Source organism: Haematobia irritans, chromosome 4, assembly GCF_050003625.1.
Source record: "Haematobia irritans isolate KBUSLIRL chromosome 4, ASM5000362v1, whole genome shotgun sequence".
Classification (NCBI taxonomy): Eukaryota; Metazoa; Arthropoda; class Insecta; order Diptera; family Muscidae; genus Haematobia; species Haematobia irritans.
In genome coordinates this window covers 204,267,400-204,292,242 of record NC_134400.1, presented here as the reverse complement: position 1 = coordinate 204,292,242, position 24,843 = coordinate 204,267,400, and the positions used below count along the sequence as shown (strand labels likewise).

Below are 24,843 nucleotides of genomic sequence, written 5' to 3'. Positions count from 1 at the left end.
AGTTTATGTAAGTGACAATAATTTTACTAGCATTAAATTAGTTATACAATATGTTGACAATTCACAATTATATACACAATGACCTTACAACTAGAGGCAATTAATTATAGCTTATTAGATTATTCACAAGTAATAATAAATTCAATATAAAAAAACAAGTTTGTTAAAAAAAAAAAAAAACAAGTCTATACGGCCATAAGTTCGGCCAGGCCGCATCTTATGTACCCTCCACCATGGATTGCGTAGAAACTTCTACGAAAGACTGTCATCCACAATCGAAGTACTTGGGTTGTGGTACTTTAAAACTGGTTGTTAATGACCATATACTAGCACAATGTACCAAATTTCAACTCACTCGGATGAAATTTGCTCATCCAAGAGGCTCCAAAACCAAATCTCGAGATCGGTTTCTATGGGGCTATATATGATTATGGACTGATATGGACCACTTTTGGCATGGTTGTTAAATATCATATACGATCACCAACGTACCAAATTTCAAGCAATCGGATGAATTTTGCTTCTCTAAAAGGCACCGGGGTTAAATCTGGGGATCGGTTTATATGGGAGCTATATATAATTATGGGCTGATAGGAACCAATTCCTGCATGGTTGTTGGATACCATATACTAACATCATGTACCAAATTTCAACCGAATGGGAAGAATTTTGCTTTTCCAAGGGGCTCTGGAGGTCAAATCTGGGGATCGGTTTATATGGGGCCTATATATGATTATGGACCGATTTAGACCAATTTTTGCATGGGAGTTTGAGGCCATATATTAACACCACGTACCAAATTTCAACTGAATCAGATGAATTTTGGTCTTCCAAGAGGCTCCGGAGGTCAAATCTGGTGATCGGTTTATATGGGGGCTATATATAATTATGGACCGATGTGGACCAATTTTTGCATGGTTGTTAAAGACCATATACTAACACCATGTATCAAATTTCAGCCGGATCGGATGAAATTTGCTTTTCTTAGAGGCCTCGCAAGCCAAACCGGGGGATCGGTTTATATGGGGGCTATATATAATTATGGACCGATGTGGACCAATTTTTGCATGGTTGTTAAAGACCATATACTAACACCATGTACCAAATTTCAGCCGGATCGGATGAAATTTGCTTTTCTTAGAGGCCTCGCAAGCCAAATTTGGGGGTCCGTTTATATGGGGGCTATACGTAAAAGTGGACCGATTTGGCCCATTTGCAATACCATCCGACCTTCATCAATAACAACTACTTGTGCCAAGTTTCAAGTCGATAGCTTGTTTCGTTCGGAAGTTAGTGTGATTTCAACAGACGGACGGATGGACGGACGGACATGCTCAGATCGACTCAGAATTTCACCACGACCCAGAATATATATACTTTATGGGGTCTTAGAGCAATATTTCGATGTGTTATAAACGGAATGACAAAGTTAATATACCCCCCATCCTATGGTGGAGGGTATAAAAAAATTTAATGTAAACCACTGAAGATTACATCTGTTTGTCCTAAACTCCACATAATATATACTCTGATCAACTTACAATCGCCTAATCTATCTGGCCTTCTATCCATCAATGTATAAGTCACACTACAGACTTTGCAAATAGGTGTTGTTTTTTTTTTGTAATCTCATATAAGGAGAAAAACAATCTGAAAACAATTCAAGTATTAAGACAAATCCTTCGATTGGTAACAATACAATTGTTATTCTCTTTTATATTATATTCAAAATCAAATTAAATACAAAATTGATATACATATATCTCTCCAGAGCCACCCTGATATATGCAAATAATTTCAAAACACTACACATTGTCTATTAGCTAACTGGCTGTTGAATGCGATGGCTGACTAAGCGTCTCATATGCAAATCTGCTCTACATTAGACGGCTTGACATCTTCTTGTGATGTTTTATATTTAATCAGATGACATAGCTAAGTGGATGCATTGTAGCGCTTGTTTTGTATGAATTTGAAACAATATTGACAAAAAAGACAATAGAACAAGAACAATAACAAAAACAAAAACAACATCAACAAATGTCATCTGCATGTTGTCTTTTAAAAGCGTTAGTAAGACCATTTACAGCCGACCCGGAAAATTGTGGCGGAAGAGTATTTGCTCTAAGACCCCCTTTATAATTCTCAGTATACGAGTGAGTGTGTATGCGTTTGTCAGTGTATGTGAGTGATATTTACATTAAAAATGCCTTTGTGGTTGAATGTGTTATAAACTGATACGACCCCATTGCTTTCCCTTTATATAATGTAATGTCAACATCATTCTTCTACTCATCATGATCCTGTTCATCGGAATGACAGTCATGGAACAAGGATACCTAGAATAGCGAACAATTCCAGCCACTTATTGCACAAGTACCAACCAAGTATGTAAACATGAAACCCCTTTTGCCGTATATCTTCATAGAAGCAAAGAGAACCTACACCGAAACCTCCTCTAAACCCCACCCATTGTGAATTTGTAGTTTTCTATGAATTAAAAGAGAAAGCGAGAGCGTGGGGACAGTATGAAAGAGAGCGAGCGAGTAACAACCACATATTCTTTCACAACTAATAATAATGTAATACACATTACACATTCATTCAATTCAAAAATATCCTTATCGTATAATGTAAACATCTTAAGTAGTTCTAAACATATTTGCTCAAATACACACGTAGACACATCCATGTAGATGCCCACTCCCTCACACACTCAGAGATATACTTGCTTTATACTCTCTGAGTATGAGAAACGTTTAGAGTATAAAATAACATACGAGGGTGATCCATTCATTATTTAGCCTATAAAAAAAAAACAAAATTTTAAGCGATAATTTATTTTCCACCACACAGGATAGCTGAACACAAAGTGCTATCAATTTAAATTAAATTTAGTTTTTGTGGTGAAAACATTTTTATATTATATATTAAATTTGTCATTCCAATTGTAACACATCGAAATATTGGTCCCATAAAGTATATATATATATATATATATATATATATATATATATATATATATATATATATATATATATATATATATATATATATATATATATATATATATATATATATATATATATATATATATATATATATATATATATATATATATATATATATATATATATATATATATATATATATATATATATATATATATATTCTGGCTCGTAGCAGAAATCGAAATTTCAGAATTGATATGACTAATGGACACAAATTTAAAACGTAAACATTTTTTAAACCAAGTTTGTTCTGATCGGAGCAGGTTAAATAGCTACTGTAGCCAAAGCGACCCAGAGAGACCCGGAGTGTGTACTCTTAAGCTCTGCACTGTACACCACACATTGTAACTCTCCCTTTGCATAACGTAAACTAATCAAACATTTTATTCGGGACATGTGTCGGCTGACAAAATATAACTTCAAGCATCTCTTCTGAATAACACTCAACAACTACAACGACTCTGGACCACGATTGCCACTCGAGCCGCAAATAATCTACCAGCATTTGGAGAAAATTCTACCAAGAAACTATCAAACAAAAAATCTTCTGTAGAAAATTTTTTCTAAATTTTATTTCTATAGAAAATTTTATTAAAAGTTTATTTCTATAGCAAATTTTGTCATAAGTTTATTTCTATAGAAATTTTTGTCATAAGTTTATTTCTATAGAAAATTTTATCAAAATTTATTTCTTTAGAAAATTTTGTCAAAATTTTATTTGTATACACAATTTTGTCAAAATTTTATTTCTATAGAAAATTGTGTCAAAAATTTATTTATATAGAAAATTGTGCCAAAATTGTATTTCTATAAAAAATATTGTCAACATTTTATTTCTATAGAAAATTTTGTCAAAATATTATTTCTATAGAAAATTTTGTCAAAATTTTATTTCTATAGAAAATTTTGTCAAAATATTATTTCTATAGAAAATTTTGTCAAAATTTTATTTCTATAGAAAATGTTGTCAAATTTTTATTCCTATAGCAAATTTTATCAAATATTATTTCTATAGAAAATTTTGTCAACATTTTATTTCTATAGAAAATTTTGTCAAAGTTTTATTTCTGTAGAAGATTTTGTCAAAATTTTATTTCTTTAAAAATTTATCAAAGTTTTATTTTTATAGAAAATTTTGTCAAATTTTTATTTCTATAGAAAATTTTGTCAAAATTTTATTTCTATAGACAATTTTGTCATAAATTTATTTCTATAGACAATTTTGTCAAATTTTTATTTTTATAGAAAATTTTGTCAAATTTCTATTTCTATACAAAATTTTATCAAAATTTTATTTCTATAGAAAATTTTATCAAAATATTATTTCTATAGAAAAATTTGTCAACATTTTATTTCTATAGAAAATGTTGTCAAAATTTTATGTCTATAGAAAATTTTGTCAAAATTGTATTTCTATAGAAAATTTTGTCAAAATTTTATTTCTATAGAAAATTTTGTTATAAGTTTATTTCTATAAAAAATGTTGTTTTATCATAAGTTTATTTCTATAGAAAATTTTATCAAAATATTATTTCTACAGAAATTTTTTTCAAAATTTTATTTCTATAGAAAATTTTGTCAAAATTTTATTTCTATAAAAAATGTTGTCATAAGTTTATTTCTATAGAAAATTTTGTCAAATTTTTATTTCTATACAAAATTTTGTCAAAATTTTATTTCTATACAAAATTTTGTTATTTCTATGGAAAATGTTGTCAAAATTTTATTTCTATAGAAAATTAAGTTTATTTCTCTAGAAAATTTTGTCAAATTTTTATTTATCTAGAAAATTTTGTCAAATTTTTATTTCTATAGAAAATTTTATCAAAATGTTATTTTTATAGAAAATTTTATCAAAATATTATTTCTATAGAAAATTTTGTCAAAATTTTATTTCTATAGAAAATTTTGTCAAAATTTTATTTCTATAGAAAATTTTGTCAAAATTTTATTTCTATAGAAAATTTTGTCAAAATTTTATTTCTATAGAAAATTTTGTCAAAATTTTATGTCTATAGAAAATTTTGTCAAAATTTTATTTCTGTAGACAAATTTTGTCAAATTTTTATTCCTATAGAAAATTTTGTCAAATTTTTATTCCTATAGCAAATTTTATCAAAATATTATTTCTATAGAAAATTTTGTCAACATTTTATTTCTATAGAAAATTTTGTCAAAGTTTGTTTTCTATAGAAAACTTTTTCAAGATTTTATGTCTATAGACAATTTTGTCGAAATTTTATTTCAAATTTTTGTCAAATTATTACTTCTATAGAAAATTTTGTCACAATTTTATTTCTATAGAAAATTTTGTCAAAATATTATTTCTATGGAAAAGTTGTCAAAATTTTATTTCTATAGAAAATTTTATTTCTATAGAAAATTTTGTCAAATTTTTATTTCTATAGAAAACTTTATCAAAATATATTTTTTATAGAAAAATTTATCAAAATATTATTTCTATAGAAAATTTTGTCAAAATTTTATTTCTATAGAAAATTTTGTCAAAATTTTATTTCCATACAAAATTTTGTCAAAATTTTATTTCTATAGAATATTTTGTCATAAGTTTATTTCTATAGAAAATTTTGTCAAAATTTTATTTCTATACAAAATTTTGTCAAAATTTTATTACTATAGAAAATTTTGTCATAAGTTTATTTCTATAGAAAATTTTGTCAAAATTTTATTTCTATAGAAAATTTTGTCATAAGTTTATTTCTATAGAAAAATTTGTCAACATTTTATTTTTATAGAAAATTTGTTCAAAATTTTATTTCTATAGAAAATTTTGTCAAAATATTATTTCTATAGAAAAATTTTTCAACACTTTATTTCTATAGAAAATTTTGTCAAATTTTTATTTGTATAGAAAATTTTGTCAAATTTTTATTTGTATAGAAAATTTTGTCAAATTTTTATTTCTATAGAAAATTTTGTCAAAATTTTATTTCTATAGAAAATTTTGTCAACATTTTATTTCTATAGAAAATTTTGTCAAAATTTTAGTTTTATAGAAAATTTTGTCATAAGTTTATTTCTATACAAAATTTTGTCAAATTTTTATTTCTATAGAAAATTTTGTCAAAATTTTATTTCTATAGAAAATTTTGTCATAAGTTTATTTCTATAGACAATTTTGTCAAAATTTTACTTCTATAGAAATTTTGTCAAATTTTTATTTCTATAGAAAATTTTATTTCTTAGAAAATTTTATCAAAATATTATTTCTTTAGAAAAATTTGTCAACATTTTATTTCTATAGAAAACTTTGTCAAATTTTTATTTCTATAGAAAATTTTGTCAAATTTTATTTTTATAGAAAATTTGGTCAAAATTTTATTTCTATAGAAAATTTGACCAAAATATTATTTTTATAGAAAATTTTGGGAATTTTTTATTTCTATAGAAAATTTTGTGAGATTTTTATTTCTATAAAAATTTTCTCAAATTTTTATTTCTATAGAAAATTTTGTAAAAGTTTTATTTCTATAGAAAATTTTGTCAAAATTTTATTTTTTTAGAAAATTTGGTCAAAATTTTATTTCTATAGAAAATTTTGTCATAAGTTTATTTCTACAGAAAATTTTGTCAAATTTTTATTTCTGTAGAAATTTTTATAAAAATTTTATTTCTATAGAAAATTTTGTCAAAATTTTATGTCTATAGAACATTTTGTCAATATTTTATTTCTATAGAAAATTTTATCAAAATTTTATTTCTATGGAAAATTTTGTCAAAATTTTATGTCTATAGAAATCTTTGTCAAAATTTTATTTCTATAGAAAATTTTGTCAAAAATTTTATTTCTATAGAAGATTTTGTCAAATTTTTATTTCTATAGAAATGACTAAAATTATAAATTAGCGCTTGAGCCCCCGAAATAAGTTATTGCAAACCTGATTTATTGTACTGACCGGATTTCAAAATGATCCCCACAAATATCCACAAATTTATGGAAATTCCTCGCCAAATCCCCAACTCAACTCAACCCCAAAATTTCGTTACCATTCACGAAAAAAATATCCCTTGGTCGTACAATGTATTTTTTAATTTTGTTGTTATACTTGATTTTTATTTTATTTTGTTTTATTTCTTGCACATATTTTTTTGAAAAAACTGTTTTTCTTCCATTTACATCCAAGAAAAACATGGGTTTTCTTTTATTTGATTATTTGCTTAACTTTTTAAAAGGACACATAAACGGCACATGTTTTTGTTTTTTTTTTTTTTTGTGACATTTAATTATCCAAAATTTAATTTTTCACTTAAAACGGCGTAATGTCTAAGACTAAGCCAAAAAAAATTTCATCGGAAGAGGAAAATAACATTTCCATTTTATAAACCATTAAGGCTAAGTACTTGTATGCACTACCCTCGTATCATTACATAGTATCTTATTGCATTTGTAATAGAGTATCCTTTATGACAACCAGCCGCCTCTTCTCTCAGATTCAAAAGAATGCAAGTAGCAAGGAAGGAACATAAACATGATGTCAAGTGGGCGAACATAAATACAACGGCAGATACATGAGAACAAACACACACCCTTTCTCACTCACACACACACATACATATGTGTATATATCGGATATCCATACACACGCACACTCATTTCTATAAAAGAAACACGCTTACAATTGACTTGAGTTTTCTCTTAAACACATCCTTGCCTTGCTTTAGTCCTTGAAATGAACAATTACATGCAGCCCTACCCCTTCCCTACGACATATGAAAAGGTCCACCTCCTTTGCCACCATTCGGGCCCATGCGCCGTTATCTGCCCCTCATTTTACTTGGCATATGGGTATGAGAATAATGCCAGAGGCGGCAATAATGTTGATGGTCTTGATGTTGCCACTGCTTCTTGCCTGCTACTGCAACTGATGATTTTTTTATTATGATGATGATGAGGGCCAAAGTGGCAAAAAAAAATGTGTGCATCCTTAATGAAGGCTATAGGGTGGTGGCTGTTGGTTGATTCCATAAAAGCTGGAGTTTTTTTCGTTGTTTTTTTTTTTTTTGTTTTGTGCCATCCTCAAGTCAAGTTGTTGCAATCAAATTACCTTCATCGTGAACTTGTTTTAATTTCAGGTCGAATTGGAGAACTGGGTTAACAGCATTCACAGCGCTTGTGCGGCTGCCTTTGCCCGGCATCGTGGCAAAACGGGAACTTTACATTTACTGCAAGAGGAGATTTTCCGCATCGAAAAAGCTATCGAATCGGTAAGTCAAAAAGCCTTTTATAATTATTTCACTTCAGAGGTTTTTTGCGATTTTCTTTTTTTTTGTCGAAAAGGATTTCGCATGCGAAAATCAGGATATCATTAAGAGACATGAAGAAGCCTTTTTTGGATAAGACCATGGCCTTCGCATCATATTTTCAAATAGCCTTAAAACTTCTCATTAAATGAGAAAAACAACAACAGCAACCAAAGATTTTTCTTGTTAATTCTTGTTCGATCATATCATAAAACGGAATTATTTTCCAAACCATTAAAGGGATAAGGAATGAAATCATTAAAGGATAAATATGAAAGAACATTTTGCACATTGAATTGCAATTTTCTTGTTTGTTGTTGGTGAGGCAAAGAGATTGTAATTATCTTCCTACAGACCCTCACTTTACATTGGTCTTGTTTTCTTGGGAGCAGTATTCAGGGAAATGGAAGAAAACAAGAAAAGTTATCGGTAAACAGAAGCGAAGTGCTAATGGGCAGATAACCTTTATGCATCAAAGGGATACTAAGAGGATCTACACTGAAGGCATATTTAAGGACAATTGTGAAGGAAGTTTAGATTGCATTGATTGGTTTCTCAGTGTTTTCCCCACCTCAAGGTCCTATGACTTATTTGCTTGATTAGGATTAAGCCATTTTTTTATGGTATATGGTTAAAGGAAATTAATTTTTGGTTATAACACTGGAGTGTGTATAGTCCACTTAGTTAGTTGGGGGGGGGGGGGGGGGTTCTTTAGGGACAATATGTAAATGGACCCCAAGCAACTGGGTTCCCAAACCCAAACGAAACATGGCCCCAAATGTGAGCCCCATGAAAATGAGCTCCAAAACCCAAATCAAACAGGACCTCATCTGTAGCGCAAAATGAATATGAGCCCCAAACGTTGGGCGATACTTCATAGTGAATATGATCCCCAAAACCCAAATAAAATAAGGCGCCAAAGTGGGGAAATATTTCATAATTAGTATAAGCTCCAAAACCACAATGAAATAGGCCCCCAAATGTGTGGCGTTACTTCATGAAAATGTTCCCCTAAAACAGGGCCTAAATGTTGAGCGATACTTCATCATAAATAAGTGTCCCAAGGTCCAAGTAAAACAAGGCACAAATGTATGAGTCCCGAAACTCAAATGAAACAGGGCCGCAAATGGTGGACGATACCTCATACTGAAAATGAGCCTCTTGAAAATAGTCTACAACCCCGAATAAAACAAGACCACAAATATGGGGCTACTCTTTATAATGAATATGAAACATATTAAAATTGGCCCCAAATACGGTCGCCACAGTTTGTATAATTCTACCAAAAATAGTAGATTATTTACTGTTTGGTAATTTTTGGAAAATATTCTCCTCCAACTAAGAGAAACATTAATTTACTATAGAAATAAAATTTTGACAAAATTTGCTATAGAAATAAAATTTTGAGAAAATCTTCTATAGAAATAAAATTTTGACAAAAATTTCTATAGAAATAAAATTGTGACAAAGTTTTCTATTGAAATAAAATTTTGAAAAAAATTCTATAGAAATGAAGTTTTGCAAATTTTTCTATAGAAGTAAAATTTTGACAAAATTTTTTCTATGAAATTAAAATTTTGACAAAATTTTCTATAGAAATACAATTTTGACAAAATTTTCTATAGAAATAAAATTTTGACAAAATTTTCTATAGAAATAAAATTTTGACAAAATTTCTATAGAAATAAAATTTTGACACAATTTTTATAGAAATAAAATTTTGACAAAATTTTCTATAGAAATAAAATTTTGACAAAATTTTCTATAGAAATCAAATTTTGAGAAAATTTTCTATAGAAATAAAATTTTGACAAAATTATCTATTGAAACAAAATTATCTATTGAAATAAAATTTTGACAAAATTTGCCATAAAAATAAAATTTTGATAAAATTTTCTATAGAAATAAAATTTTGAGAAAATGTTCTATAGAAACAAAATTTTGACAAAATTTTCTATAGAAATAAAATTTTGAGAAAATTTTATATAGAAAAAAAGTTTCTATAGAAATAAAATTTAGACAAAATTTCATTTCTATAGAAAATAGAAATGAAATTTTGACAAAATTTTCTATAGAAATAAAATTTTGACAAAATTTTCTATAGAAATAAAATTTTGACAAAATTTTCTATAGAAATCAAATTTTGAGAAAATTTTCTATAGAAATAAAATTTTGACAAAATTATCTATTGAAATAAAATTTTGACAAAATTTGCCATAGAAATAAAATTTTGATAAAATTTTCTATAGAAATAAAATTTTGACAAAATTTTCTATAGAAATAAAATTTTGACAAAATTTTCTATAGAAATAAAATTTTGATAAAATTTTCTATAGAAAAAAAGTTTCTATAGAAATAAAATTTAGACAAAATTTCATTTCTATAGAAAATAGAAATGAAATTTTGACAAAATTTTCTATAGAAATAAAATTTTCTATAGAAATAAAATTTTGACAAAATTTTCTATTGAAATAAAATTTTGACAAAATTTTCTATTGAAATAAAATTTTGACAAAATTTTCTATAGCAATAAAATTTTGACAAAATTTTCTATAGCAATAGAATTTTGACAAAATTTTCTATATCAATAAAATTTTGACAAAATTTTCCATAGAAAGAAAATTGTGACAAAATTTTCTATAGAAATAAAATTTTGACAAAATTTTCTATAGAAATAAAATTTTGACAGTATTTCTCAATTGGGCGGAGCTCTGGCGTGTTGGGAGGGTTCTTGTCCTTGGGAACCACCTGCACGTTGTTGGCGGCGTACCACTTCATGGCCTTTTTACCGTAATGGCAAGATGCCAAATCCGGCCAAAAAAGGACGGAACAACCGTGTTTCTTCAGGAAAGGCAGCAGACGTTTATTCAAACACTGTTTCACGTAAATTTCTTGGTTGACAGTCCCGGAAGCTATGAAAATGCTGCTTTTCAAGCCACAGGTACAGATGGATTGCCAAACTAGATATTTTTTGCGAACTTTGACAGTTTTATGTGCTTGAAAATATCTGCTACATTTCCTCTTCCTTTTGCCGTACAAAACTCCTGTCCCGGAAGCTACTTGTAGTCGGCTTTGACGTAGGTTTCGTCGTCCACTACCACGCAGTCAAACTTCGTCAGCATCGTCGTGTACAGCCTCCGGGATCGCGCTTTGGTCGTCGTATTTTGTTTATCATCGCGATTTGGAGTCACTACCTTCTTGTAAGTCGATAGTCCGGCTCGGTTTTTGGCTCGATGCACGGTTGTAGACGATACACCCAGCTTATTTGCGGCATCTCGGAGAGAGAGGTTAGGGTTTCGCTTGAAACTACCGGCAACTCTCTTTGTCGTCTCAGCGGCTTCCGGTTTTCGATTTCCCCCCGATCCAGACTTCCTGGCTGTCGACAAACGCTCCCCAAACACTTTAATTACATTTGTAACGGTTGATTTGGCAACTTTTAGCGATTTTGCCAGCTTTGCGTGCGAGTAGCTCGGATTTTCGCGATGCGCGAGCAAAATTTTGATACGCTGCTCTTCTTGCTTGGACGGCATTTTGACAACTGAAGAGTGAATTCCAAAATCAAAATAGGAGCAACATTCTACACACACACACACCTTCAAAATGAGGGGTGTTCAGGTTTTTAAATGCAAAATTGAAAGAAATACTTCAAGTTTATATTGACAAAATTTTGACCGTATCACCCTTTATTGTCAAATCCCAGAATACGGAAATAAGCTCGACTTGAAAACGAAGCACGTTCCCAAAAAGGAAATCGGTGTTTATTTTCATTTGAAATGTGGGGGTTCATTTTCACAATTCACAAGGGCCCCAAAAATAAAATTAAATTTGCTGTTTTCCGTATTGGCGCTAGTTTTTATTGGACCCATTTTCATAGCGCCCCATCAATTACATTGTTTGTTTGGGCCAATATTCATGGGGTTCATATTCAATATGAAGTGTCGCCTTTTGGGCTTTGTTTGGAGCCACCGTGGTGCAATGGTTAGCATGCCCGCCTTTCATACACAAGATCGTGGGTTCGATTCCTGCTTCGACCGAACACCAAAAAGTTTTTCAGCGGTGGATTATTCCACCTCAGTAATGCTGGTGACATTTCTAAGGGTTTCAAAGCTTCTCTAAGTGGTATCACTTCAATGTGGAACGCCGTTCGGACTCGGCTATAAAAAGGAGGTCCCTTGTCATTGAGCTTAACATGGAATCGGGCAGCACTCAGTGATAAGGGAGAAGTTCACCGATGTGGTATCACAATGGACTGAATAGTCTAAGTGAGCCTGAAATATCGAGCTGCCACCTAACCTAACCTTGTTTCAGTTGGGTTTTGTGGCTCATTTTCCAGATTTTCTTCTGTGAAATATATTTATAATGGGATTTTAATTACGTCCAGCGATTGTAAAATTGTTCTTTTTACAAACGTTTTCCTTATACAAAATCTTTTTTTACCAAAATTTACTTACTTTCTTATATTCGTTTTTTTTTTTTCTTATATGAAATCTGTTTATATCCGTTACCTATTGCTGTCCATCCTCATGTTTTCAGGCAAATTTCAGGATTATAGCTTCGTTATTAAAGACTGTAGTGTAATTGCAACAGACAGACGGACATAGTTATATCACATATAAATACATTTCTGAAATCAGAATGAATTGCTATGCTGACCTCCCTCTTCACCACCCCATTATCCACTATCACTTGATTACCAGCTATTTTCATTGCAATATATATAAAAATGTATGACATATTTTGTTCACAAAGTTTTATCATTAAAATTTTTCAACCAAAGGTATAAATCAATATTCGCAAAATATGTAAAAAAAAAAAACGAAAAACAAAAAAATATATTGGAAATTTTTTCATATCACCTCCTATGTTCAGAAAAAAATTGTATATGCTCTTGTTAGTTGCCTTCGCAAAAAAAATCTCCAACACGACACCATGACACTGAGTGTGGTTGCCAACACCCCCCATTCGGCGACAATGATCAACAGTTATCTAACTTTCACCTGAAGCATATATTGAAAACACCACAAACAACAACTACAACAAAACTGGGACACTTTGAAAAAAATTGCAAATAGACCTTAGGCTAGAATTAGGAGTACGTTTTTTTTTGTGGGAAATTTCATATTCTATAGTTTGATATACACATGAATATGACTATGGATATGTACTACTGATGATCTAATATGAGGCGAATAATTAGAGTAATATGGTATTTTCCCCTAGAAAAGGCACATGATCTTTCTCTAAAAAAAAACAAAGAAATTTTTCTTGTCTTATGACATAAATAACTAATATTTTCTTTTTTAATGAAACACATTTTTGTATAACAAAATTTATGATATGACTAAAAATTTTCTAAACAAAAATTTTTCTCCACACAAAATTGTCAAAATAAAAATAATATCTCGTAGTCTACATATTTTTATATAAAATTTCAACAAAAAATGTTTCAATCACAACATTTTACAATAAAAGAAGGAATCATACACGACAAATGTATGACATTAAACCTCTAGTAATTCGATTGCGAACAACCATATACTGGAGTTGTGTATTTCCAAAGCAAAAAATATCTACTGAATGTGTGTGTGTGGGTTTTATTATACTGGCTTGAAGAAATAAGTTTGAGAGTCATTGGAAGGGCATTGGTGGGAAAAAGAGTAAGCTAAAGTAATGAGAGCAATACCATGGTGCATACATTCAAGAGAATGTGGTAGAGGTGAGATGTTCTACGTGCGAAAATCTCAGTTAATGTGATATTTTTTAAAAGCTTTAATAATAGAAATTTCTTAACCCTTATCCTGTACATAAAAAATACAGCATATTGCATTAGTGGGAAAAATTTGCCCAATATAAATTTATTCATATATATGTATTTTAAACATTGTTTTGGAACTTTTTTATAGGGCTCAGCCAAATAGAGCTTTAAACTAAACTAGTTCTTTAGAATAAAATTCTTGAAAAAAAATTTGTTTGGGCAATTTTGACCCTCTAGTACAGGATAGGGGTTAATGTAAAACTTATTTTCTTTTAACTTCGTGCACCGATGTCTTGAATGCACATCATAGATGATAAATGTAATGGAAAAAAAAAAGATTTAAAAATGGTAACAACAACAAAAATTACTACAAAACAGAGATTTTAACAAGGATCGAAAAGTCAAATTCTCGGTCTATTTAAAATGTGGAAACCTTGGGCCCCATGAAACCTAAATGAAGCCTCAAAACTTGAATGAATTAGGCCCCCAAAAAATTATATGGAAAACAATAACTCCAAATGTGTATGTTGTTTTTTTTTTTTTGGGATAATTTCATTTGATATTTGGGGCTTGTTTGCATTATGAAAATAAACCCCAATATTTTAAATAAAAATAAACCCCAATTTCTTTTTGGAGTTATGCTTGGCACTATGAAAATCTCAGAAATATAAATCTGATGCGATACAATACTATTCATATAACAAGAAAAGTGTGTATAGTTGCCAATATTGTCAAATGCCAGAATGCGAAAATAGACCCCATTGAAAACGAAGTACAATTCCAAAACGGAAATCGATGTTTATTTTATTTTTGGGTTTATTCACACGGGCCCCAAAAACAAAAGAAGTTACTCTCCCAAAAAATTAAAACTTTGGTGAAATGTGGAAACCTTGGATTTTTTAAAATTAAATGTAAATTTTTCGAATTTTAACATTTTTAAAATTTTTGAAATGACTATATTATTATAATTACATTATCACGGTTGAACGCCATATCGTATAATTTTATTTCTGAATTTATGTTAATAGAACAAAATGCTTTTGTAAGTTTGTAAACAATAAAATGAACTGTCACTGGAATAAATCTATCAACTGTCAGACAAGCGCTAAGAAAATGGCAGCAACCTCAAGTTGATTGCAATAGATATCAGACACTCTGTATATACACATATCAAAACGCCACATTCTTTTTGTAAGCGGTTACGAGATTTTTGGTGGATATTGGATATTTGCTATCAAGCGAATAAAAATATTCCGTAGATTTAACGAATTGCATTAATTTTTTGATAATTTGATAAAATTTTAAAGGAGATAAATGCATTTCTTATTTTTAATATTAACATTATTGTTTTTATTGTGTTAGTTTGAGTAGCTGTTGTTTTGTTAGTTATGTGTGAAAGCTTTTGTTATGCTGGCATTGAGAAATAAGCTTGAGAGTCACTGGAAGATCATTGGTAGTAAGAGAGTAAGCTAAAGCAATGAGAGTAATACGATTGTAAAGGGTGGCTAAAGTTTCAAGGGCCGATGTTGATTTTGAATAAAACACAAACTTTTAGGAAATTATTGTAATTTTATTTTATTATGATATATTGGTATTACTCAATTATGTATGGAACAAAATATCGGCCAAATGGGCGCCGCGATCTCGGTGGCACACCTTCATCCGATGGTCCAAATTTTCGATGACGCTGAGGCATAATGGAGGTTCTATGCCGTTAATGTGCCGAAATATCTCATCCTTTAGCTCTTGAATTGTTGCTGGCTTATCGACGTACACCTTTTCTTTCAAATAACCCCAAAGAAAAAAGTCCAACGGTGTCAAATCACATGATCTTGGCGGCCAATTGACATCGCCATTACGTGAGATAACACGGCCATTGAATTTGTTGCGCAAAAGAGCCATTGTTGCGTTAGCTGTGTGGCAAGTGGCACCGTCCTGCTGAAACCACATATCGTCCACATCCATATCTTCCAATTCGGACCATAAAAAGTTCGTTATCATCTCACGATAGCGAACACCATTCACAGTAACTGCCTGACCGGCCTCATTTTGGAAAAAATACGGCCCGATGATGCCGCCAGCCCATAAACCGCACCAAACAGTCACTCTTTGTGGGTGCATTGGTTTTTCGACAATCACTCTTGGATTCTCATTCGCCCAAATGCGGCAATTCTGTTTATTGACGAAACCACTGAGGTGAAAATGTGTCTCATCACTGAAGGTGATTTTCTTCGAAAATTGATCATCCACTGTTGCCATTTCTTGGAACCATTCTGCCCATTCACGACGTCCATGGTTCAAATTGAATAAGTCTGAAATAGAGAAATGTCAAATAAAATTCGGAAAAAAACTTGGCGTTTAGGTGTGGTTCACATTCAACATCGGCCCTTGAAATTTAACCACCCTTTAGTTTGTATGCATGTCAGGGATGGAAAATACAATTTTTAAGAAAGTACTTTTTACTAAATTTCAACAAAAATTCCACTGGAAGATTATTGCCAAGAGCTTCTTTTTTTAAAGAAAATACTATTTTGACAAAATTTTCTATAAAAATAAAATTTAGACAAAATTTTCTATAGAAATAAGATTTTGAAAAAATGTCTATAAAAATAAAATTTTGACAAAATTTTCTAAATAAATAAAATGTTGACAAAATATTCTATAGAAATATTTATAATAGAAAATTTTGCAAAAATTTTCTATAGAAAAAAATTTTGCAAAAATTTTCTATAGAAATAAAATTTTGCAAAAATTTTCTATAAAAATAAAATTTTGCAAAAATTTCCTATAGAAATAAAATTTTTACAAAATTTTCGATAGAAATAAAATTTTGACAAAATTTTCTATAGAAATAAAATTTTGTAAAAATTTTCTATAGAAATAAAAGTTTGCAAAAATTTTCTATAGAAAAAAAATTTTGCAAAAATTTTCTATAGAAATAAAATTTTGCAAAAATTTTCTATAGAAATAAAATTTTGCAAAAAATTTTATATAGAAATAAAATTTTGACAAAATTTTCTATAGAAATAAAATTTTGCAAAAATTTTATATAGAAATAAAATTTTGCAAAAATTTTCTATAGAAAAAAAATTTTGCAAACATTTTCTATAGAAATAAAATTTTGCAAAAATTATCTATAAAAGAAAATTTTGCAAAAATTTCCTATAGAAATAAAATTTTTACAAAATATTTGATAGAAATAAAATTTTGACAAAATATTCTATAGAAATAAAATTTTGCAAACAATTTTTATAGAAATAAAAGTTTGCAACAATTTGTTATAGAAATAAAATTTTGCAAACAATTTTTATAGAAAAAAAATTTACAAACATTTTCTATAGAAATAAAATTTTGCAAAAATTTTCTATAAAAATAAAATTTTGCAAAAATTTTCTATAAAAATAAAATTTTGCAAAAATTTCCTATAGAAATAAAATTTTTACAAAATTTTCTATAGAAATAAAATTTTGTAAAAAATTTCTATAGGAATAAAATTTTGTAAAAATTTTCTATAGAAATAAAATTTTGCAAAAATTTTCTATAGAAATAAAATTTTGACAAAATTTTCTATCGAAATAAAAAATCGATAATATAGAATCGCATGCTTTTTTCGACTAAAATGCAATAAAATCGGGTTTTTGGCTATGACTTTTACAAAATCGAGATTTCCGTCTAGCATGAACTTGTCTGTTTTGCCATATTTGTAAAAAACTAATCATCAATGCCCTGATGTTTCATTAAAGCTATTTTAGGATAGATTGTTTTGGGTTAATATCCAGTCATTTTTCTGTTACCTTCTGCGTTGTGGTTTAGTAAGATTAATAGCATGAGCTATTGAACTGCTAAAACAACCTCCGTATTGGTAGGCAACCGTAAACTACTCGGAAAATCGAATTTTTAGTCATCGAAAAATCTGCAAAATTTTTGGAAAAATCATAAAGTCGTCTTTTTGATTTCCATAACAACCGCTTTAACTTAACGAGATATATAGGTCCCCCTCACACATAAGCAAAACAAACACACATTTTTGTTTTTGTGTAAAGAACTTTTTGTTGCCAGAACTCAACTTTGATGTTGCTACGGATTACTTGTTATTCATTTACTCACATAGACATAGGGAAGACTAACTTCTGCTTCAAACAACAACAAAAATTAAACAAAATAATTATCAACACATACCCTATTATGATTTCATTAGGAAAATTTTCAACAACATTCGAAGCTAATTTGTTTTGTTTGAAATTCTAAAGGAGAAAGAAAAACATAATGACACGCCTCCCTACAACAGAAATTTTCCATGGAATTATTTTTATCATCGTGGACATAGAGCAGCGGCAACCAATAAAGCCTGGAAAAACTATTTGGACTGGTAAAATAGTTTTCGGAACTCCGGCACTATTGAAATATTACTACTAGAAGTTTTTAGACTCTATGCCAACCAACAACAAAAACTAAATGGATTTCGCACTAAACAAAACACAATCGAGAAAATATGGAGACCCTTAGTGTTGGCAGTATTTAAGCAACACCAGCTACAAAAATGTTCTTATTCCCAATGAAAAAGTAGCCTCTGCCACAATTAGAATAGCTTGAAAAATTCTTTCGCATATTCATTACACATACATACACACATACACTCTTTCACTTATACCTAAAGGCATTCATTTTTGGCCACAAAGTTTGAAATTACAAACGCCGGCTTTTATTTCTACTAAGCCTAGAAATTTTCCCTTAATGAATCTAAAGTGAATAAGGGGATGTGCACACATACCCACGCACACACACGAAAAATCCTCCAACAAAACGACAACGTTATAATTTAGCACCGCAAACAAATGAAATGAATGGCTAACAAAGTAAACCACTCCATAGACTCTTGAAATTTTATATAGCTTTCCGCAATGCATTTCCCGCCCTCAAATTAAAACAAATGAACGACCGAACGAATGAGCATAGGAAAAAAATAAACCTACAAACATCAATGACAAATGGAAGAGAGAGAGAAATGGCAGTGCATTTAAGGAAGTAATTAAGACTTCTCCACACCACAGAGATACTAGAGTTAGAGAGTGAGAGCAATAGAGACAATGAAGATAACAAACTAAAGTATCCTCTTTATAAACTCTCCCACACATAAACATTCCTTACACTCAACCAGCCCATATATCAAGATACCGATATGCTTATTCCCAGATTGTGTGTGACTGTAAGTAAATGGGGGGGTTTTAGATTTATGTAAGGAAACTTGGAAAAAGAAAAACTATGTGAAACAATGAAGTGAGTGAGTGTGCTGCTCATATAGAGACCAAGCTCTTATCTCTAAGCCGCAAAATATCTAGCATCATAGAGATATAATGATGAGTATGATGATGATGATGATACTGATGATAGCCATAACTTAAGCATAGATCTGGAAAATTAAATATAAAGTACCTTTATTGAAGGGATATACTTAAGAGCTATTAACATTTACAGTTACCTCTTATGTTATAGGTCATCTTTTCTATTTCCTCTTCATATCGACATTGAGATGAATAATGTAGACCTTTCGAGATAACCACTAAACTTGAGAGCATTATCGTAAATTCTATAACAAAGTACTATAATAGCCCTATAGCCTTGGGAAAAGGACATGAAAAATTTAAAGAGAAACATTTAGATGAGAGTTGTTAAGATGATACAAAGAAAAACAAAGGCCATCCCTAAATTGATGCTAGAGTTAACTTAGTTTTGTTAGAAAAAAATTATTTTGTTTCAGTTTATTTTTATATTTTTGTTTTTTCTTTAAAGAAATTTACGGAAAAGCTATGAAAAACTTGATCTGGTAAATTGGCCTATATAAATCAGAGATATTAAAATTGTCCATGGCAAAAAGGTTCATTGTCACATTAATGGTAAAATTAATTTATTTTTATTGAAAAAATAATTTATTTTGTTTTATTTTATTTTACATATTTTTTGGGAAATTTATATTTAAAATTACATTTGAAATTTATAGCCCACGGTGTATGTCTGTCTGTTTGTTGTATTTACCGCAAATCTGGAAATTGGTATTGATGATGACCATATCTAAGTATGCGTTTCGATATATTCCAATTTTATATGTGACTTCTTTAACCAGCACATGTGCATCTTTATTACCTATTATAACATCATGTCAAGGTACCCACTACAGAGAAATATTATGTTGTTCTAAGCTCTCTACGACAGCGGCTGTCTACCTTTAACATTATGGTCGTGTTATCGGTACACTGGTAGAAAAAGTTTCGTTATATTAACGAAATTTGTCATTAAAATTGAGCCTAGAGGTCTACACAATTCCATTTGTAAATGCAGAGTACACGTGTACTTGCTAAATGAGTACATCTATTTGAGAGAGTCGCAAAACAATTGGTACACATTTTAATGAACACCAAAAGCCACGAGTAACTTCTTGTTGCTACTCTGATGTCTTCACTACCAACAAACACATATTCCTCTTTCTCTCTTATTGAAGTGTACTCGGAGTGATCACGTCGAGTATGTTGCGAGAACAAAACTTCATAGAGTACTCCATGTACCACGTGCAGTTTCAGAAATACAAGAAAACAGTTACTCTCCATAATATATGTTTTCGAATTGATATAAAGAACGGCAAACGTTAAGGTAAGTGTGTGACATACATAAATATATGAAATATGTGAGATACATACATATCTATGATTAATAATAATGGAAAGTTTTGCTTCGCACATAACAGAGAAATACTTGTGGTACCACGTGAAGTGAAGAGAATCCATGTTGTACTTTTTCTCAAGTACTTACATTTTTATTGTTCCTTTTTTTCGGAACACATATTGTTTCGGATAAGTACTTGGTGGTATTTGACAAGCAAGTGTTCTCTTCACTTCACTACTTGCGCTCTGAGAGAAAGACAGTGTATGTACTATATTCGACAGCGAATTGCATACATGTAGTGAAAAGTTATTCGATGCAGACCTCTAATTGAGCCAATGAAGCAAATTCATTAATATAAGGAAATCTTTCGTTACCATAATGAATATTCTGTTTATCAACGAAAATTTTCGTACTATTAACGAATATTTTCATTGTCTTAATGAAAATATTTCGTTATATCAATGAAAAATTTTCGTTGGCTCAATTTTAATGAAATTTTGTTTGTGTGTATGGACCCGTTTTTATGGGGTTATTCAATCATGTACCTATTTTCGGGCTGATAGGATGGAGAGTAAACCGCGCTCATTAAGTGAAATCTGTGGATGGCTATATCAAATTTTTGGATTAATATGGACCAACTTAGGTTCCATGTACATCTTGTGCATCGGTGACCTCTTGTGTTGCTTCTGTTCTCGTATTATGTTCAGCTAACGGACAAGTTTTCTATTACTGCGGCGCAGATTTCGATCAACTATGACCTTTACTTTTCGGATTATTTCTGGTGTTCTAACGATAACCACTTGGAGTTTTCTAGTCATTTATCAACTGATCTTCACTTAAAGCACTTTAGCTAGTTTAATGAAAAATTCCCAGAACTGGGAAATCCCTTTCCAGTTATATAGAAATAAAAAAAAAATTCTATAGTAATAAAATTTTGTTGTTGTTTTTTTATTTCATCTTAAAACCATACATTGACTAAACTACAAGTGTAGCTTAACCAACAGAGGAAAAGAATGTTTGTCAAATTTATTTGGGCAAAGCCCTATAGACTGCAAGATGGTTGGATGGACGCACGTTTCGGAATTACCACATTCCTCATCAGCATCCTCTACTTGCAGCAAAACTATCAACCAATTATCAGAATAAATTCAGGCAGCTCATTAAACCCAACAATGAACCACACTTGAACCCTCCGAAAAAAGGTTTTGTATGATAGCCGGCTTATGCCGAAATAAATTCAAAACAAAAAAAAATTATTTCGGCATAAGCCGGCTATCATACAAAACCTTTTTTCGGAAGGTTAAAGTGTGATTCATTGTTGGGTTTAATGAACTGCCTGAATTTATTCTGATAATTGGTTGATAGTTTTTCTGCAAATAGAGGTTGCTGATGAGGAATGTGGTATTTCTATAGAAATAAAATTTTGATAGAATTTTCTACAGAAATAAAATTTTGACAAAATTTTCTATAGAAATAAAATTTTGGCACAATTTTCCATAGAAATAAAATTTTAACATAATTTTCTATAGAAATAAACAACATTTTGACAAAAAAATATTTAAACAAAATTTTCTATTGAAATAAAATCTTGATAAAATTTTCTATAGAAATAAAATGTTAACAAAATTTTCTAAAGAAATAAAATTTTGACAAAATTTTCTATAGAAATAAAATTTTAATAAAATTTTCTATAGAAATAAAATTTTGATAGAATTTTCTATAGAAATAAAATTTTGACAAAATTTTCTATAGAATTAAATTTTAAAAAATTTTCTATACAAATAAAATTTTTACAACATTTTCTATGGAAATAAAATTTTAACAAAATTTTCTATAGAAATAAAATTTGGCACAATTTTCCATAGGAACAAAATATTCTATAGAAATAAAATGTTGACAAAATTTTCCATAGAAATAAAATTTTAACAAAATTTTCTATAGAAATAAAATTTTGTCCAAATTTTCAATAGAAACAACATTTTGACAAAATAAAATTTTAAAAAAATTTTCTATAGAAATAAAATTTTGACAAAATGTTCCATAGAAACAAAATTGTGACAAAATTTTCTATTGGAATAAAATTTTAACAGAATTTTTTATAGAAATAAAATTTTCTACAGAAATAAAATTTTAAAAAATTTTCTATAGAAATAAAATTTTAAAAAGTTTTCTGTACAAATAAAATTTTCTATATAAACATTTTCTATAAAATTAAAATAAGAATAAAATTTTGATAGAATTTTCTATAGAAATACAATTTTGACAAAATTTTCTATCAAAATAAAATTTTGAAAAAAATTTTCTATAGAAATAAAATTTTGACAAATTAGAAATAAAATTTTTAAAAATTTTTCTATAGAACTAAAATTTTAACAAAATTTTCTATAGACATAAAATGTTGGCACAATTTTCTATAGAAATAAAATTTTGGCAAAATTTTCTATAGAAATAAAATTTTAAAAAATTTTCTGTACAAATAAAATTTTAACAAAATTTTCCATAGAAACAAAATTTTCTATAGAAACAACATTTTAACAAAATTTTCTATAGAAATAAAATTTTGACAAAATTTTCCATAGAAATAAAATTTTGACAAAATTTTCTATAGATATAAAATTTTGACATTTTCTATAGAAATAAAATTTTGACAAAATTTTCTATAGAAATGAACTTTTGACAAATTAGAAATAAAATTTTTAAAATGTTTTGTATAGAATTAAAATTCTAACAAAATTTTCTATAGAAATAAAATGTTGACAAAATTTTCTATAGAATTAAATTTAAAAAAATAAAAATAAAATAAAATTTTAACAAAATTTTCTATGGAAATAAAATTTTGACACAATTTTCCATAGAAACAACATTTTGACAAAATTTCCCATGGAAACAAAATTGTGACAAAATTTTCTATTGGAATAAAATTTTGACAAATTTTTCTATAGAAATAAAATTTTAATAAACATTTTTGACAAACTTTTCTATAGAAATAAAATTTTCTACAGAAATAAAATATTTGATGCAAAGGATCAAATTAAGATTTTTTAAGTTCTGTTTCATTGTTTCCCCTCGATCTTTAAGTAAATTAGTAATATCCTTAGGTTCATAGTTTTGGAATGTACCATCCCTAAAATGAAATTTTTTTACACAATTTGATTACCCTTTCCACTCTTGAAAATCTTTAAAATATATTTCGTTCGTTTCGAAAGTTAAATTTCATCTTAAATTTTTTGAGTTTTTTTTTTAATCCAGAATCACATTTGCCAACCCCTCCCCCAACTGTGACATAAACCACAACGATTTCAATTGAGACAACAACTGCTAGCGATGAATTCAAATGCAATTTCAATGGATGGCTATATGTATATATGGCTACAAAAAAACAGCAAAGCAGTGCACTTTACCCATATGATATTTCAATTCAATTTTCTGCCTTGGTTTCTATCCTTTACTCTATTTTGTTTCCTTCAATTCATTTCGTTTTTTGTTTAAGTCATTCCCATGTGGAACAAAATCCCCATGGGATGACAATAGTTTGAGTGACATTTGAAGGCATTAGTGAGACGCTGCATCTTTATGAGAAAAGAGTCTGGAAAATCTGCGTTACTACCACCAATATTAGGCTGACAAAAGTTGTAAATATATATATGCTCTATGAAAAAAAACCAAATCCTTGCCGTTGCAACAGTTAAATCCAGCAACATTAAATCGAATTTAAATTCGTTGCTTGGTTAGTGGTGACAAGAAAAAGTCAGAAGTCACTTGATCTGCTTGTCAAGCTAGCTGGTTTTTCATCTGCCTCATATGGTACTCGTATGTGATTTGGTGAGGATGCTATATATTCCTCTTTTTCTTGGTGTCTGCTAGGTCTGCATATGTCCATCAAATTTCAAAGCCTTATATTAGCATTATAAGCCACCTTGCCTCCTAGCTACCCACATGACCATCACATCGCATCCATAAATAATTAAGAGGCAAATGTAATGCCTGACATCTAGGCTTTGGTCTATGTATGGTATGTGTATGGCATGTACCTGCTTGGAATTGCGGAATATATGATATCTGGGTGTAAAGCAAAGGATTTGTCCGCAACAGAAGTTGGTGACAAATATTAGCACGTTTCATGTTGTCGCTATGGGTGCTTGTAAATATTATGCAATC

The 24,843-nt window shown here is 29.1% G+C and overlaps 1 protein-coding gene across 15 annotated transcripts in view; it reads left to right on the top strand.

The window, feature by feature from the left end:
• Positions 1-24,843, top strand: part of sif (guanine nucleotide exchange factor still life) — a 335,519-nt gene that overhangs the window by 195,024 nt on the left and 115,652 nt on the right. For all 15 annotated transcript variants that reach the window (XM_075307986.1, XM_075307980.1, XM_075307988.1 and 12 more), the window contains one exon: positions 8,106-8,237. In XM_075307986.1, the coding sequence (XP_075164101.1) occupies positions 8,106-8,237 (132 nt within the window). The remainder of the gene's footprint in view (positions 1-8,105; positions 8,238-24,843) is intronic.